Consider the following 18,605-nt stretch of genomic DNA (forward strand, 5'->3'; position numbering starts at 1 on the left):
CCAGGCCTTCCTGTCCTCTACCATCTTCTGGAGTCCATTTAAGCTCAGGTCTGCTGCTTCAGTGACAGATAGGCGCACACACATATATGTACCTGTAATATATATACACAAGCAATTTAAAATTCTGTCTGCGCTGCACTAAGGCCTGATACTCTTGTAAATCATGTGAAGTGGTACTTTGTGTAGCTTATCTAAGATCTTGCAGAAGAAATGTGACGTTTTTACTGCTTCAGAAATACAAAAGAATGGGTTGTATATAGAGACAGAAATCGTGCGCCATCTAGTGGCACATATCTTCAATGAGCTTTGTTTAAAAGCTCAGGTGATGTGCTGGATTCTGGGTGACATCATGGACAGGTCTGTGCAGTCACCTGGGCACCAAGAGGAAATGTTTGCCAAGAGTATTTTTTAAACTTTGCCAGGTGAGTCTATAATTCTGAGATTTCCTGGTAGATTTAAATATTCACCAAGGGTACTTCAGATGCAAGTACTAACCAATCCTTTCTCTGAGTTTAAACATATTCAAAAATATGATAAGGATAATTTTAAAAAAATGTATAGTTTTAAAAAAGCACTAATAGGAAAGCAGCAAACATAAAGGACCAAACTTAAATGCACATAATTATATAAGGACATTTGTAATGTTAAGGTAACACAATATTTTAAAAATCTATTCAGTATGTCTGTACAAAAAGACATGTTTATAGTCAGGAATAAACTATTACCATTACTTTATCTATCTACCAAAATATTAACTAAATATGAATAAAGTAATTATTAACTAAGGATTCATTAAGACTGAATTCAATTTCTTGGTCAATGTTATTTTCCACACTTTTAAGTACCGTCCCCAAAACAAGAAACAATTTTAAAAATTCCAAGGGGTAATATGCCTCCTTTGGATTTTTTTAAATATGTAATGAAGTTTTAATGCTTTACTGATGAAAATATAGTTTATTTAAACTGGAAATTATTATGGAATAAATGAAAATGCTGTTTCAGGGTTTTTACTTTTGCACGGACACATATTTTCTTAAATAACTTATTTTTTCTACGTACACTTGAGGGGTTGTCAGTGGAACTACTACAAACAGCAAAATATAAAGTCAGACACTGCAACTAATTGCAACAGCTAAAAGGTCAAAGGAGGACCATGTTCACTGAAATAAAAATGGTTTCAGCTTACTAAAAGATATTAGGGGGGTTCAGGTCAGTCTCCACAGGGAAGCTGTTGGACATATCGAAGTTTTAACGGAAGTGTTGTTGCTCAGTCAACATAGTGCATCATAAACAAACTGTAACAAGGTGGGCAATTCCATTTGCAGTTCGCCCATACTTCCTTACCAATTTCATCTTCATTTTTCTGTAGCAAGACATTAAGAGATAGGACAGTGGCATACTCTGAAACAATGTGGTATTGTTATCTGTCTGAAGGCACCTTGATTTATGGTTATTGCCAAGAATAATAAACTATAGAGTCCCCTGTAACACTGGTTTATATTTACAGATTAAAGCTTAGAACGGGCAGCAGGGATCGGTTCCTCAGAGAGAGGTTTTTCTGCGAACCAGAGGGTGTGTGATTTTGTGTGCTGCCTGTATCTTGTGGATGGAGCTTTGCTTGTTTGTGTGGCCCAGTTGCTGGCATGCCGCGGCCCAGTACTGGTTCATGGACCCTGGCTTAGAACAACCGCTTTAGTTTATATGTGGTGATAAGCAATTTTAAGGTTTGTTTGTATATTGTGTATTATTTCGTGTGAACTCATGTTTCCCAGACTGTAAAACATAGTTTTCTAGTGTGGGGAAATGAGTGATTCCAGTCATTTGCATAATATTCAACTTTGGTTAAACAAACCATGAATGAATGCAATTTAGAATAGAATAACAGAGTTGGAAGGGACCTTGAAGGTCTTCTAGTCCAACCACTTGCTCAGGCAGGAAACCCTAATTTTGGAAGTAGTTATTGGGATTATTTTGTACCTCTACTTTTTAAATACATATTTAAATATTTTAAATATCCTCAACTTATAACCAGTTTTTTAGTGACTAGTCAAAGTTATGACAACCACTGAACTGGTGCTTTCTGACAAGCAAACCACCCCTGGTCACATCTGGCAGGTCGACTTTATGACCAGTCATGGCATTCTACTGTCACGTGACTGCAATTCGTGATGATTTTTGGATTCACTTAATGTCTGCTGTGCTTGATTAACAACCATGACATTTGCTTACAAGCACAGCAAAAAAGATCAGAAAATTACTTCTGGTCACATGGGTGCCTTGACTTACAACCGTAATGACTTATGATGAATTTTTGGTTCCAATTATAGTTGTAAGTCGAGGTCTACTTGTACATACATACTTACATATAGAATCCTACCTGTGTGTTAGGTTTGAAACTAATTTAAGTTTAAGGCAGATGTATATCTCTTTTGTAACTGGGTTACATTTCTAGAATTATCCCCCTTTAGTAAATTCTGCTCTGGCTAGTGATAGTTGTGATGTGATATTACCAATAGTGGATGAGAACTGACATGGTTTTATCTCTTTTTCTTTTTTAAAACTGAGAAAATTGAATTACATTAAATCATTGTATGCATTACAATGGCAATTAGGGGAAAGCGTATTAGTGGCTTTTTAATAGTTTACTATGATTTTTCTTTCCAGGGTCAATCTGGACAACAAGATGAAGGACTTCTCAAAAATAGGTCCTACAAATTGTAGGCTAACTTTCAAGGTCATGGCTTGGCCATTTCTGAGTGAAGAAATATTCACATTCTCTTTATTCTTCTCCTTTTATTTTGGTTTATTGTAGGCATGGAGAGTGCAATCACACTGTGGCAATTCCTGTTGCAGTTGCTTCTTGATCAGAAACATGAACACCTGATTTGTTGGACCTCCAATGATGGTGAATTTAAGTTACTTAAGGCAGAAGAAGTGGCTAAGCTGTGGGGACTCAGAAAAAATAAAACTAACATGAATTATGATAAACTGAGCAGAGCTCTGAGATACTATTATGACAAGGTATTTTTAAAAATTAATTTTAGGTAAAGAAAAATAGTCTTATATATACAATGTACCTGGTTTCTCCAACCCAGAGACTTGGATGTTTTCCTTTCAATGCACCTGCAGAAATAAGTTTTTTCTAATTCTTGGCTGCATATTTCAGTGTTTATCCTGAAAACTGTAACATGTTTTTTTTTTTTGCAGAAGAACAAAACAAAAGAAACCCTTTTCTAATGTAATTTACATGACTTTAAAATGTTTTAAATGTAAAATAAAAGATTAATTTCAGTGTTGGAATAGCACTATAGTAACACGATGTTATAGCTTACACAGCTGCTTTGGAAGCAATTCCAAGCTGGCTCTGCATGATCTGCAAGCGACGCCACTTGGCTCTGCCTAGTGCCTGAATGCAGACACAGCCAGGAGTTTTTGGGAAGCAGCTGGGTGAACATGAAAAAGTGGCAGCTGCTTAAGAATTTGAAAAGGGGTACTTTGTATGCCCTTGTATGGTTTCTGAAGCACTTCTTTCAAAGGGTTTCACAGCCCTTTTACAGTATAGTGGTATAGTAGTAAAATACTCTAATGCAAAAATTAGAATTATACAAGTAGTCCTCAATTTACAACGGTTCGTTTAGTTACCTTTCAGAGTTACAGCAGCGTTGAAAATAGCGACCTATGACAGTTTTTCTTTCACATGACCATTGCAGCATCTGCATAGTCACATGATCAAAATTCAGATACTTGGCAGTTGGCTCATATTTAAGACGGTTGCAGTGTCCCAGGATTGCGGCATTTTAACAAGCAAATTCAATGGGGAAGCCAGATTCACTTAACAACTGTGTTACTAACTTTACAACTGCAGAGATTCACTTAGCAATTGTTACTAATTTAACAATTGCAGTAATTCACTTCACAGATGTGGCAAGAAAAGTTGTAAAATGGAGCAAAACTCACTTTAAAAATTTCTCACTTAGCAACGTAAATTTGGGGCTCAATTGTGCTCGTAAGTCAAGGACTACCTGTATTATAATCCTGTAATGACTTCGGCTTCTTTTAAGGATAATCAAAATGGTGCCCATCCAATATATCATTGTTAGGCAAATTGCTAAGGATGGAATATAGAATGACTACATTAAAAAGTATAATAGTCCTGGGTATTAAGAAAAGACAATGTTGCATGTAGCTTTAAAAAGAAAGAACAGTATTTGAGTATATTAAAAATTATGTTTTGGAAGGTTAGAAAAGAAAGGGGAAAATACAGGAGAAAGGGTGAGTGGCAAGAAAATACAGAATCCCTGAATTTTCTGTGAAGAGCTGTTAGTAACTAAATTTATCAAATCTTGTGTTAAACCATTTTGACTATAAAGCCCGGTGCTGGTAATTGAATTAACAACAGCTTTTGGAAGTCTGTGACAATCTTATTTTTCCAATATTTTTATCCAGAGGTGCCAGGATTGAACTTGGGGCCTTTTCTTTAGTCAGTCACTTGTACTACTTTGAACTATTTTGTCAAATCACTTACATATTATTCTTTCATACCTGGTTTGATATTTTGTGCAGAACATTATCAAGAAGGTGATTGGTCAGAAGTTTGTGTACAAGTTTGTTTCTTTCCCGGAAATCTTAAAGATGGATCCTCACGCTGTGGAAATCAGCAGGGAAAGCCTTTTGCTGCAGGACAGCAACTGCAAGATACCTCTGGAGAGCAGAGAACAGCATAAGCATGGCCTCCCAGTCTTGAAAGGCACAAGCCGCAACGAATACATTCATTCAGGGCTGTACTCATCTTTCACCATCAATTCCTTACAAAATCAGCCAGAAACTCTCAAGCAAATTAAAACTGAAAAGATGGAAGAAAAATTGGAAGAAGCCACACCTCTGGAAGAAGTCCGGACTGTTATTAGATTTGTGACAAACAAAACAGACAAACAAGTCATGAGGCCTGTTGTGTCATTGCCATCTACATCTGAAGCAGCAAATGCTTCTACATTTTTAGCATCCTCTGTCTCTTCAAAAATATCATCCTTAATGTTACCCAACACAACTAGCATATCTTCAGCTTCATCAGCTTCCTCTCGATCACCATCTCTGTCACCTAACTCACCCCTTTCCTCAGAACACAGAAACATCTATCTGGAGTCTACTTGCCATGACTCAGATTCTCTTGAGCCACTGAATCTTTCTTCAGGATCCAAAATAAAATCTCCTTCTCTTCCTCCAAAGGCTAAGAAACCCAAAGGCTTAGAAATCTCCGCACCTCCCATGGTTCTTTCAAGTACTGATCTCGGCTCTATTGCCCTCAATAGTCCTGCACTTCCCTCAGGATCCTTGACTCCTGCTTTCTTCACTGCACAGGTAAGGCAGATGCCTTTGAATTTCTAGCTATAATTCTCAAAATTTTCTACCACAACCCATACTTTGTGGTTATTGATTTAGAACCATAAAACAATTCCAAGGCTTATTTGGGCAGAATTTAGAGAAAATATCATCGTAGAGATAGACAGACAGACAGATCACTTAAAGTAAAAATGACAATGGAAATCCAGTATGCAATTTATTTAAGTTACCTCCTGTTAGAAGTGTTAAATGCTGAACAATCAGAGCCAATGGGAGGAAGATCAATCTAGCAAGGGAGGTGAATTCCAGCATTTTGGGAAGGGCAGAATTAAGTCGTCCTATCCCAGCAGTAGATAAGTGATTTTTCCTACCTGGAGAAAACAGGTGACTCAGGAAATAAACAGGCAGATAGTATATAAATCCATGCAACTGTTCCTGGTCTGTGGATGAGATATTCCTAATACTTGTGCTTACCAATAACAATCAAATATAGTTATTATGAATAAAAATATTACAAAATGATACTGTATAAAAAGCCAGAGCAGCAGCAAATATGTATTTGTAAAATTAATACTATAGGCATTACAGCAATTTCTTTGGGGAGAATTTTCAAAAAAGAAGCAAGATGACAACCATGTTGTTGTAGCAGTGTTTTGGCGATATTCTTCTACTATTCCCCAGCCAAAAAATCCACTTCCCCAGCTTAATAATTCCAAATATGTTCAATCACAGAGCCCAGACAGCATGGCCAAAAGTAAGATTTGTGTTCTACATGTGAAAGATACCAGGTCAATGAAAACAGGAATAAATTAATCACAGTTATGAGAGGGATTATAAAAGATGATTAAAACAGGAATTGGAATTAATCCAAATAATTTGAATTGATTTAATATATGTGAAATGTGAATTCAAAACACTAGCAAAGAAATATAAGGAAATATTAGATCAAACCCCAGCTGTATATGCCAAAGGATGTCTGGTTTACTTTTCTAATACCATGCATTACATATTATGTACTCATAAAATATGGTTACTCTTATTAAGCAGATTTTATATTTTTCATAGAGGGACTATTAAGCATCTTTCAACTTCAAGATGCAGATTTAGAAAATTAAATTGCTACTTTCAACTATTTGATTTTAGAAAGAGGCTTTCCATATGGTGCATTCATTACCCATATGCCTATCTCTTAACTGGCTAAATAAATGTATCTAGAAATTACTGAATTATGCCTGTCTAATTCATTTGTTTACAGACCAGCAACACTTCTGCAGGAGTTCAGATAGGATTGTCTAGAGATTCTGCGTTATCTAGAGATGTGCAGTTTTCTTTGAGGAGACTTAGTCATTATACAGTGAACATCTATTTTGGATTATATGAGATCTTCTAAAGTTTCTTATTGGGGTTCCACATTTAAAAATTATTTGGAAGAACTGTTTCATACCTTGTATTAGCTTAGCATATTTCTGTTCTTCATGAAAACAGTGCAGCCTGTTGATTTCCATGAACTTGAAAAAAGCTGTTGTTAGGGGCTTAGATGTATGATAGTGTGTAATGGTAACATGTTTTGAAGTTGAAGTCTTTAAAGAATAGAGCAATATTTGGCAGAATTCTTGGTATAAAGTAGTCATCAAGGACAAAAGAACCAATAGATGATATTCCATTTGCAAGCTGATATAGCTCAACATGTCCAGAAGGAATCACTATCACCAGAGAGAAATATCTTTTATTTATTTAGAAAATGTATATGTTCCCTCTCTTTAATGTCTCCAAATAGCACACAAAGACAGTAAGATATTATTAAATAAAAAATATATAATGCTTAAAATACTTGAAAAGGACTACATAAATATGTTTTAATGCCCTCTAAGATCAGAGCTTGCTTCAAGTCCAGGGAAAGTTGCAAAGTGGGCCTACCAGAGAGAAACCAAAATTAACCATTCCATGTCAGGACCTGAAAAAACGTATCTTCATAGCAAGATTTGTCTACAGTGAATATGTAAGAACAAGTTTTGTTTTTTTTCTCTGGCCAGTTGGCGACTGGGACTCTCTGCGGATTAATAACCCTTTGTATTCTGCTGGCATTAGGCCTCACTCAAGCAAAATACCAATTAACATGTTTAGCTCAGACTGTTTTATTTAATCAGAAAATGGCTTGAGGATGTTCAGAAAACAAGAAAGGCTGACTCCATAAGGTTAAAGACCTGCTTCTCCCTTTTGCACTGAGGATCAAAATGAGCTATATTTTGCTCTGCTCCTGTTTTTGCTCCTCTGACTGGGAACTGGCCTGGAACTATGTGTTCTGCAAACTAAGCATTGGATTTTCTTTTTGTTTCCAAAAAAAGGATGGTGCTGGGCAATTGCAAGCCTTCTCTTCCTATATTGTCCTTTTACAAAAGCTTTATGTTGTCCATCTAGTCGAAGAACCAACCCTGGTTTAAACAAACACTGCAATCTTGACAAGATATTTCCAGTCTATTCTTATGCTCAATTATACGTTGTGGAATTTAGCACAACATTATAGTGCCAGTCATAGAAATTCAATCAGGCAAATATTCAGAAAAACACATTCTTGGTATTTCTAAAAGATTAGGCCCAGGCTACACTGAGGGTAAATGCAAAATGTCAGTACACAGACTGAAAAGTAGGTTGATATGTGTGCATGGGAGAGATAATTCTGTAAGGTAGTAGTTATTGACTTCATTGCCTGAAGATGTGATTTAGGACGTAGATTTAGCACCTATAAACAATATGGTTGGCAGTGGTATTGATGGAGCTCTCAGTGATTTTACATAAAGGCACATGCTAGAATTCATTCTTTTCATTGTTCCAAAGCCCTGGCAACAATTTTGATTCAAGAAAATGAAGAGATGTAATGTATCTAATTTTAGTGGCTATCAGCCTAAATGGTTTCCTCAATTTGCCTCACTTAATTAAAAACCATTCTGAATTGCACTTTATCAAAACCATGAATAAATAGGTGATTGCAGCAAACAGTACTGTTTTGGATTAAGGTGGAGATGGGATTTTTCTTTCTTTGCTTCTCCAATAATATATTATTTGCTAATTGCAGTCAAGGGAATGAGAGAACGGGAAAATGATAAGGATGCAGAAAAATGCCACATAACATCAGGAAAAAAGATAGAATGGATGCATTAGAGCCAGAAGTAAACAACGTTTGATTCATACAAAACTAGCAATAATATTTGCTTACTTTTAACATAGCAAGACATATGAGGCTTTAGAAATCTTGATCACTGAAGGCAACTACCCCAGCTGCTGTACTTAAGTCAGGTATTATCCTTGCATCCCTTAACGTGATACCATATATGCATCAGTAACTGTTGTTACGACAGGTCTTCCTTATGTTGCCTTTGTCTCCTTCTCCAGGTTGTACCTGAAATCACTTAAATCATCTCTTTCATTTTTAAAGTAGCACTTTCCCTCTTCATCCAACTCAACTTTTGCCATGAATACAGTTTAGCGTGCTTCATTGATAGTGTAGTTAGAGGCTGGGATCTGACATCTACAACCAACCACTTTAGGTTGCTGTAGGCATACCACACTGCCTTTCCTCCAATTGCTGGCCATTGCCAGCTACATCCATTTTGATATGGGCTACAAAAGAGACTGGAGCTTGCTACCATTATGCCTGCCTTGAACTTATCCAATATCTAATGCTGCTCCTTATATGCCTTGGCTTAGCCCTCTTTGGAATGAGCATTATCCTCCTGCTTAAAGAACTGGACTGTGCATTGTTATTAAAGAGAACACTGAAGTTTTTTCCACTACTTTTACTGATTTGCATTGATTGCACTTTTTACTGATTCTATTTTTTTGTTTTGTTTCTTTTGGTTTCTGAGGGACGAATGCATAACGTTGCCTTGTGTACTGAATGGGCTACTTCTTGGTGTTGTTGGCTGTGGCCCTTTGCCACCACCGCTTCCATTCCTTTCAGTTGAGGGTAGATCTCATTCATTATTGATAGCCTGATTACTTTCTACTGAAGTTTAATCCTTTTGGAATGCTGAACATGGATGACATTTGTGGAATTCTTCTGTGCCTTCATTTGGTTTGTTCAACAAATTGATGGGTGATTAAGCAAATTGTTCCAATCATTTTCTACACTTGTCTGACCCCCACCCCACATTAGGGAGAGTGACTGGTAGTTGTTTTCCTACTGGCAGGCAACCCATGGCAAGAGGAAAAATAAAGGGGGAGAGCATTCATCATTTTGCAGTTACTTTCCTTATTTGTCTAATATTAAAATGGTAAAGATAGCACAAGTTACCATCCTTGTTTCAGTGGAATAGGGCTTGGGTATATGAGGATAGCATATTTTTTTGACAGTACAAAGACTGGAGATCGCTTTATTGCAGTCATCTGGCTTTTCCCGTAGATGCTTTTTCTCCAAACTCTAGGTAGTAATGTGGACCCTGCCCCATAGTAATTTCCAGTGGATAAGAGGAAGTGAATGAATGAAAAATGAATAATATCCACTGGAACATGACTAATTTGCATCACGTGCATGCACACACTGATATTATCACATATTTCTATCTATATCTATATCTGACTATAGAGAGCCAGTTTGGTGTAGTGGTTAGGCACCATGCTAGAAAGAGATCATGAGTTCCAGTTCTGCCTTAAGCACAAAACCCAGCTAAGTGACCTTAGCTAGTCACTTTCTCTTAGCCCTAGGAAAGCGCCAATGGCAAACCACTTCTGAAATCTTGACAAAAAAACTGCAGGGACCTGCCCAAGCAGTCACCAGAATTCAACACTGACTTAACAACACAACACAAATATATCAGATTATAGCTTATTGGTTGTTTTCTGACATAGTAAGAATTTTTTGACAATCTTATGTATATTGCACTTGCTGATTAATATTTACCCACACAGAACTGATCAAAAATAGGATGCATGTGCAGAGGAAAACAGCACAAAGATCCTATTTTTGATCAGTTCTGCCTGGATAAATGTTAGTCAACAGGCGTACTGCATAAGGGCACTTTCAGAACCCTCAATACAAAAGTGATGTAAAGTCATTTCAGAGGTTCTGCATCATGGCAAATATAATTTGGGACTTATAATTCTGGAAGAAAGAAAGGCGTTGATATCAAAGGCATGCAGAAAACTGAAGGAACACTGTAAAATTCAAGAAAAGATTACAAAAAATATAAGAGCCTCCAGACTCATCAGTTTTTAATATAACCAGCTTTTCAAAAATATCAGGACAAGTGTCAGACAGGCAGTCTTTTACAACTCCTCCAGTGCTAGTTGTCATTTTTATTTTTCCAGAACCTCAAAATATATAGAAATAAGTACAAGCTTACAACTTTCACTGTTTACATACTGGATTAAAAACTCATATGTAATTATATGAGTCAACTCAAATTCAATATGGTCAACTCAAATTCTAACTGTACAGTTAAGGATAATATTCCATAAACATCAAGGCAAGGTACCTCATTCTGTACGAAGAATCCAAGTGGTACAGTTCCCATACAGCTTCATAATTCCCAACAAAGCTTGGCAAATTTCAACTTGGTCCTGTTTCTGCACTTCTTGATACTTCTCCTTTTGATATGATTGCTTCAACCAATTCACACAGGAACCAAATCTTGTTCTGAGAATCACTTTATATTTTGAAACCTTGAGAACTGTCCCTTGAAATCCCTGTTAATTTTATATAGATTTTCTAACTTTATTAAGTATTAATAATACATAAACTGACCTCATGGAAAATGTGAAAATTTCAAATATTGTAGGAATCCCTCTTTCAGGATTAACCCTCTTAATGATTAGACTGGAGTTCTGATATTCTGTATAGGCCTTTGTTTGGTTTAAAGGCTCTTCATGTGCTATGTACAACATAGGGAATTAGACATTTTGCTGATTAGCCACTTCAGAACTAAGTTCTGGCAATGCTAAAAGCTTCAGTAGAAGAGTTTAATACTGAGCAATAATCAATTCACTCCATGGTACTAAAAAATGGGAACATGGTTATTTTAGGTACAAAAGCCTGAGAGTTTGCAGTTCTTGTAAAAAATAAATGACCTGACAGTTGCTTTCAAAGCTGTGGGTTGTTTGCAAGAAAAATCTCAGCTTTTTTGTGAGTCATTCTGCTGAAAATAGCAGTTAAGGAGCAGAAGAAGATCCATACAGACTCAGTTGGACGAAAAGTATGACACCCCTGTCCAGTTGTTTTGAGATAAGCCACATTGAACTTAATAGGACATATTTTGGATAGCTATATATAAGGTTGACTTTCAAACGCTGAACTAATGGATGAATGTATTTGCTTGATTACATCCCAACATTCACCTGCCAAGTTCCAACAATAATGGAATCAAAAATAATTGAAACTTACATTGAAAGAAAAAAAATAGGTAAGATTATTCAATAAAATTTGAAATCAGCATTCAATTTTTGAGAAGAAAATATTATATAGCAATAAAAGCTTGAAGACCCATTATACTCTTTATTGAGTGATGTATCAGAGAAAAGTAGGAATCAACCTTCATCTGTCTTATGTGCTCTACAGTTGAGGTGCCACTACCATAGCCGATGGTGGGAACCTCATTCTTTTGGTGACTAGTCCAACCATCATTCCATATTTAATGTATAAAAATAGTTATAAACACTATAAATTAATCCAAACTCGGAAGGCTTGTCTAAAACCAGGGTTACCCTGTTATTTACATTCAAATAGACACCATCTTGAATTTCTTGTCTGGATTCTCTAACTTACCACAAACCTCAAATATAACTTTCAAGTGAAGATGATTCAGGTTGGAAGTCACTTTTGAGTTTAAACAACATGTCTGAGACACCAGTTAAAAAGCGGTCAGTGGAGGAGTGAGGTAAAATCAGTACATGTGCATTCACCAACTTGTGGCATAGTGTGAATATGACCTACCTAATGCATAAAATCAAGCATGTAGAGCAGAGAAAACAAGCTGGGAATTTATTTAACAACTTTACGAACACAACCCCCATTTTCAAGGCTATTGATATACTCTGGCACAAGGAATTAAAGATGAACAATGGGTAGCTGTTTTCAATATATGTATATATATATGGATCTTTGGTCATTCGGGTTTTTCCCCACGTAGAATTGAAGGTGTAAGAGCAACGTTTCGACGGAATCCCATCCGTCATCCTCAGGCTGGTGGCTTCAGCTTCCTTCTTCTGGGAGAAGCATGTGGTAGTGGCTGTTTGTTCCTCTTTTTTAAACTGCCAGAGGGGAACAAACAGCCACTACCACATGCTTCTCCCAGAAGAAGGAAGCTGAAGCCACCAGCCTGAGGATGACGGACGGGATTCCGTCGAAACGTTGCTCTTACACCTTCAATTCTACGTGGGAAAAAACCCGAATGACCAAAGATCCACATACAAACACCCGCGAAAACCTCAGAAAACGTGTGTATATATATATATATATACACACACATATATATATATGTACACACACACACATACACATATTCAATTCTTAACATAAATTTAATTTATTGTATTTAAGGCAAATGTTCATAGTAAATTCCAAAGTTTTGTCCAATTCTCGTCCGGCAAATCTTTGAGATTTGAGCCAAGTTTAATTCATAATTGCCTTTAGTTTTTTCATGTTTTTGGCTTAGATGAAGTAATGCATCTTTCAGGCATTCACCAAATAAACTAGAATTTGTTGTGAGCATCTCCTTAAATACAAACAGCTCATAAGCCGGACCTACCTATATTAGCAACCACATTATTGATGGCTTGTACATACCATTTTAAAGATATGATCACATTGGTTCAAGTGCATGAGATGCTCCTATAACCCAAAATGCATGCTATTAATTCATCCCTGCCAAAATAGTTATTTTCATCAGACTTAGTTCATGATGAACTTAGAACACTAAGTTCAGTTTTATCAAATTTATCATGAAGACAGCATAGTAGGCTGCCATAGGGATGAAAAATTGTGGGATAGCTCCCCCATGTTTATATACTGCAGGTGGGTATAGTAAAGATGGAATATTATTTTTGTCTACTTGGAAAATGATGTTTTGCACTTTAACAGAGGAGACAACTTTTGCATATATAGTATGACATATATTGAGTTCCTTTGGAAGGACTAGCAGTGGGAAATAATAGATGTCTAATACAAGTGCATATGCTGCATTCAACATATATGTGTTTAATTGATGGAGTCATGTTACTGACAAGATAATGAACTGCAAAGAAATTGTTATTAATACATAAATTAAACATTTTGTTTCTATTTCTTTACAACTGCTGATAAAAAATGGCCTGGCTATGTTCAAATTATACACACAAGAGAACAGGCTTAGGTGAGGGGGAAAGTGTTACAATTCAATCTAGTTATGAATATGAATGAATATGTCCATAATTGCCCAGTGTATTTTAACAATGATATAGAACTGTGCTATGAGGAGCTTACAATATTCTTATTCTTGGGGAATTAATGACAGAAAGAAAATAGATTGAAAAAAGTAGATGGAAAAATAACATTAGATGAATATGAGAAAATATAGTTGCATATCCTTAAGTAATTTATGAAAAAAATGCTGAAGATTACCACTTCAGATAGACATACAAAATCTGCAAGAATCCAGATAACCACTAAAATAGTAGCCATGAGACATAGTTCCTGGCTGAGAGAGGTGACCCCCAACCCCTCCAGGCCACACGGGACGATGTGGTCAAACCAGATTAAGTCAGTGCAGCAGTTCAGGGCCAATCCGTGCGAGGTAATGGGTCTCCCGCAATGCACACCAGTGGCACAGAACTTGCAGTCGCCGAGCTAGATGCCAGTGCAGGATGGCGGGCAGGCTGAGGTGGCAGCAGGTGTCATGGACCAGGCGCTCCAGGGTGGCCATGTAGGCGTGCAGGACGAGGAGGCGGCAGCGTAGGTCCAGCACCAAGTAGGCCACCAGCTGGCCCGGCCCATGGAAGGTCAGCCACCCACCACGCCCCATGCGTGCCACCTCCATGCCCACCACCCACACCTGCCCCGCCAGCGCCACCTCTGCCCCACCTCCCTGTGTGCAGCCCCATCGTGTAGAGCGGGCCCTGCAGCTCCCACAGCACTGTGGCATTGCCGCTCCTGTCTCCTCCAGGTATCTTCAGGACTACCTTTAAAAAGAGGTGGAGAGACAAATCATGTCCACCAGGCCTTGTCTCACCATTGGGCCAAGGGTCTTGCAGAGGGCAAGGTGGACTTGACAAATGCGAGTTATTTGAGGAGGGGGTTTCTTTGCCACTGCGTTTTCGCCTTCTGACTTGTGGCCAGCCTGGCTGACATGGGTGAGCACGAGGCAGGAGTGCAGCAGGGCAGAATTAAGTGCTGCTCCCCACCTACCACTCCTGGTCCTCTTATTACTTACAACTAGGAGATGGTGTAGTTGGGCAGCAGGGAGAGGTGCCAACTCGCCTTCGTTGCAGACAACTTGCATGTGCAATGTTTGCAGGCCGGGTCTTTTGGTGCGCTCAGCAGCAATTCCTATTGGCTTTCGAAAGTAGCACAGTAGCACAGCTTATGCAAAAGTTGAAAAAATCCATCAAAAAAAGGTGCCGGAACTCCATTCTGAGCGTTCTATGAGAAAAAAAGCCCTGACTCTACAGATTCCATTCAAAATGTACATTAGAAAACAGAATGTAAGCAATACTGAAGAAGCTATGATAGAAGTGAGAACATTAATGGCATATCAGCCTCCCTGTAGCAATATTTATCAATAGATGACTAAGCTAGTTGTGTTTTGTTTTGTAGACTCCAAATGGGTTACTGTTGACCCCAAGTCCACTGCTTTCTAGCATTCACTTTTGGAGCAGCCTCAGTCCTATTGCTCCCTTGAGTCCTGCCAGACTGCAGGGACCAAACACCTTGTTCCAGGTAAGTTGGTGCATGTTGTCTCAGATTAATCTTTGCCATTGGGAACAAAAAACAGATATAGGAAATATGTAACAGTTACACCCTTTGCTCAAGAAACAAGAGCTTCAGATTAGGGTGAGACATATTATAAACTGTGATTATGCTTGGATAGACATACACAGCTTCTCTGAAGCCAGAAGGACATCAGTGCACCGGTAATAGTGGTTCTGGTCCAAAAAAATATTCATTATATTGCTGGTAAATGAATTAGGAGTTAATCTGCGGATAATATAGTTAGTGTGCACATCAGAATACTTTCCTAATAAAACATCAGCTGCAATATTTCATTGTAAATGAGATTAAAAAATGTTGGCAAGTCTGTCTATTGCAGACATGTCAAACTCGCGACGTCACATGACGTCACGCGACGTCTCGGAGCTTTTTCCCCATTGCCGGCAATGGGGTGGGCGCGGTTTTGTTGTGACGCGTCCGGCCTGTAGGCAGCAGTTTGACACCCCTGGTCTATTGAGTACATATATAATGAGATCTATGAAAAAGGTCACACAGAATTTTGATGATTGCTCAGAAGGTTAGTATGCCTTATCTGAAACTGAAATTTTATTCAATAGGCATTGAACATTGTATTAGAAAAACTACTATCAATCTCAAGGATATGACAGCTAGATGGGTCCAAGGCATGCTCTTTTAATCTCTATCAAAAAGGAGAAAAGTATCAGTGTAAAACTGTATCAGCATATGAATTTGCCCCTTGGGTGTACTTGACTGACAAGAGAAAAACAGAAAACATACCAGCTTTGACTAACAGGTGCCATTAGTGGTTCCTAAAAGTGATCAAGGGGTTCTGGATCTGTTATAGCAAGCAAATGTCCCTGGCTATTGTATGGTTGCAAGAAAGGCCAAGATCACAGCTGTGTCAATATGATTTGTGAATGAGTAGGTGAATGTACTCACCAGAGTGTAAAGACCATAAACTTGCCCATTAATTACATTGTCTGAATAGGGATAAGACACTTAATGGAGAATAGTGCCATCTGCAGGGGGTGATTAAAAGGGTCAAGATGGTGCTTGCAAGAGCAAGTTCCTTCCCATGCATGCATACAATGCTGAGAGGCACTTTAACTGCACTTCGACTGCCATCTTGATTTTTTTGACTGCCCCCTGCAGATAAGATTGATGGAAAGATAGGGCAGAAGTGACGGAGAGAGAGCAGTGACAGTGTCTCAGCTTGTGGCAGCTGTGGTTCTCTAACACAGTTGCCCATTTGTTCAAGGCTTCTTTTATCATGTGATACCAGTTAGCAGGAATTAATAGTTATTCTGGAGACCTGTTGTCTGAATTAACTATTATGGCAACCAAGGCTCTAAGAAATTCATTGGATTAAATAAAAAACAAATTAGTTGCTCATGAACTTTGTTTCTTATAACAATTGAGAAGAAGCTTTTTTTGGATTGAGATACCAAAGCTATAGCAGAAGTAGCTTGTTTCTTTTACGGTGTTTTGTCTCTGAACAGACAGTTGGAGAGAAACAGGGAAAATCAGAACTCTCTTTTTAAATCAGTATTTTCAAAAATGAAATATGATTACAGGAGAGTTTTAAGCCTCCCTGCGCACCTTCATACAAAGCTTGAAGAATTTAAATAATAGTATAAACTACCGAGATAGCCTTATTTAATTAGCAATGGGTAAGTGCCCTGAAATGTAAATTCATCCACCCTGATGAAGGAGGAAAAGGAGATCCAAGTTTCCACCACCCTTAGAACTTGCTTTGCTCACTCTACATGCTTGTCTTTTCAAAAGTAGCCAAGAAGCTATCAAGGGAAGTGACAAAGGATATCACTTCCCCTGTCATCTGCTCCCTCAACTTTATCCCTGAAGCTTTTCTCAAAAATGTATAGTGTTGTTTCAAAAAAACAAAGACATTTTATTTTGACACAGACACTATCTGCTGAATCCATTTCTTTTGAGCTGATGTACAGGTAAAACTACTTTCGTTTCCCAGCATACTAAGTAGAGGTGATTCTGCTGCAGCCAACTGACGTCAGTGGCTCAGGTTAATTGGCAGAGCCTCTGCAGATTGTAATTATAACTCATTCTGGATCTAAAAGTTTGCTGTGTCATTAGGATAATGAGAGACTTGTTCAGAGCTGCAGTTTACCAAGCAACAAAGGTGGAAATAATAGCAAGGAAATACAGTTGAAATTCATCAACACCTTAAACTCAGTTCTCCATTTGAATCCATGCATTTGTTTCCTTAAGTAAAGGTAAAGGTTCCCCCGCACATGCGTGCTAGTTGTTTCCAACTCTAGGGGCCGGTGCTCATCTCTGTTTCAAAGCCAAAGAGCCAGCGCTTGTCCGAGGACGTCTCCGTGGTCATGTGGCCGGCATGAGTAGACACCAAAGGCGCACGGAACGATCTTACCTTCCCACCGTAGTGGTCCCTATTTTTCTACTTGCATTTTTACGTGCTTTCGAACTGCTAGGTTGGCAGAAGCTGGGACGAGTAACAGGCGCTCACTCTGTTACGCGGCACTTGGGATTCGACCCGCCAAACTGCCGACCTTCTGATCGACAAGCTCAGCGTCCTAACCCACTGACCCACCGCGTCCCTATATTGTTTCCTTAGTATTTACCTTATAGCCTTAGTATTTACCTTATAGCCACAGTAAATGACTTGAGGGAAACCCTGTAGAATCCTTCGTATCCGGGAGGGCACAAAAGGAAAAGGAGCTCTTTTAAGGAGCCAACTCTGACATAGCATGTCCAATATAAAGCTTGGATGTGTCAATGGATAGAGAAATTGTAGCAATTTACAAAATTGTTGGCTCAGCAAGTAAGCTCCAACTTACTGGGCAAATCTCTACAATGAATCAGTGCCCTTTATTTTGTTTGTAAAAGGAATCTGGGAGTGTCTTTTAAATGAGTTGCTAGAGATGCATTCCTTCAGCCATATTCCCTGGATTTCCAGAAGTGAAACTTCTGCCTGTGGAACACTATAGTATATAATATGTGGGTTATACGTGTGGATGAATTAAAATTGTGTCTGACCATTTATTTTTAGACTCTGTAGCTCACTCCTTGCTTTTAAAATAGGACAGAAAATCAGAACAGCAAGAGCCACTGGAGAGGCCAAAAATATTCTAAAGGTGATATTTGTTACAGAAAAGGGATGTGATAAGTATTCAACAGCATCCCCAGTTTTATTGGATAAGAAATGGGTGTATTAGTGATCTAGTTAGGCTGCAATTATGATGCAACCTCTACTTCTTCTGTAATACAAACTTCATGCTTAGATATTGTGGAACTGAAATAGAAAAGCATTTACATCTTGAGTAAAGTGATAATTCAGAACAGCTGTATTTAA

The 18,605-nt window shown here is 38.0% G+C and overlaps 1 protein-coding gene across 2 annotated transcripts in view; it reads left to right on the forward strand.

The window, feature by feature from the left end:
• Positions 1-18,605, forward strand: part of ELK3 (ETS transcription factor ELK3) — a 48,689-nt gene that overhangs the window by 23,721 nt on the left and 6,363 nt on the right. For both annotated transcript variants that reach the window (XM_081330418.1, XM_081330419.1), the window contains 3 exons: positions 2,813-3,021; positions 4,564-5,358; positions 15,122-15,244. In XM_081330418.1, the coding sequence (XP_081186544.1) occupies positions 2,815-3,021; positions 4,564-5,358; positions 15,122-15,244 (1,125 nt within the window). In that variant the 5' untranslated portion in view covers positions 2,813-2,814. The remainder of the gene's footprint in view (positions 1-2,812; positions 3,022-4,563; positions 5,359-15,121; positions 15,245-18,605) is intronic.

Source organism: Vipera berus (genome assembly GCF_964194415.1).
Source record: "Vipera berus genome assembly, chromosome: 6".
Lineage (NCBI taxonomy): Eukaryota > Metazoa > Chordata > Lepidosauria > Squamata > Viperidae > Vipera > Vipera berus.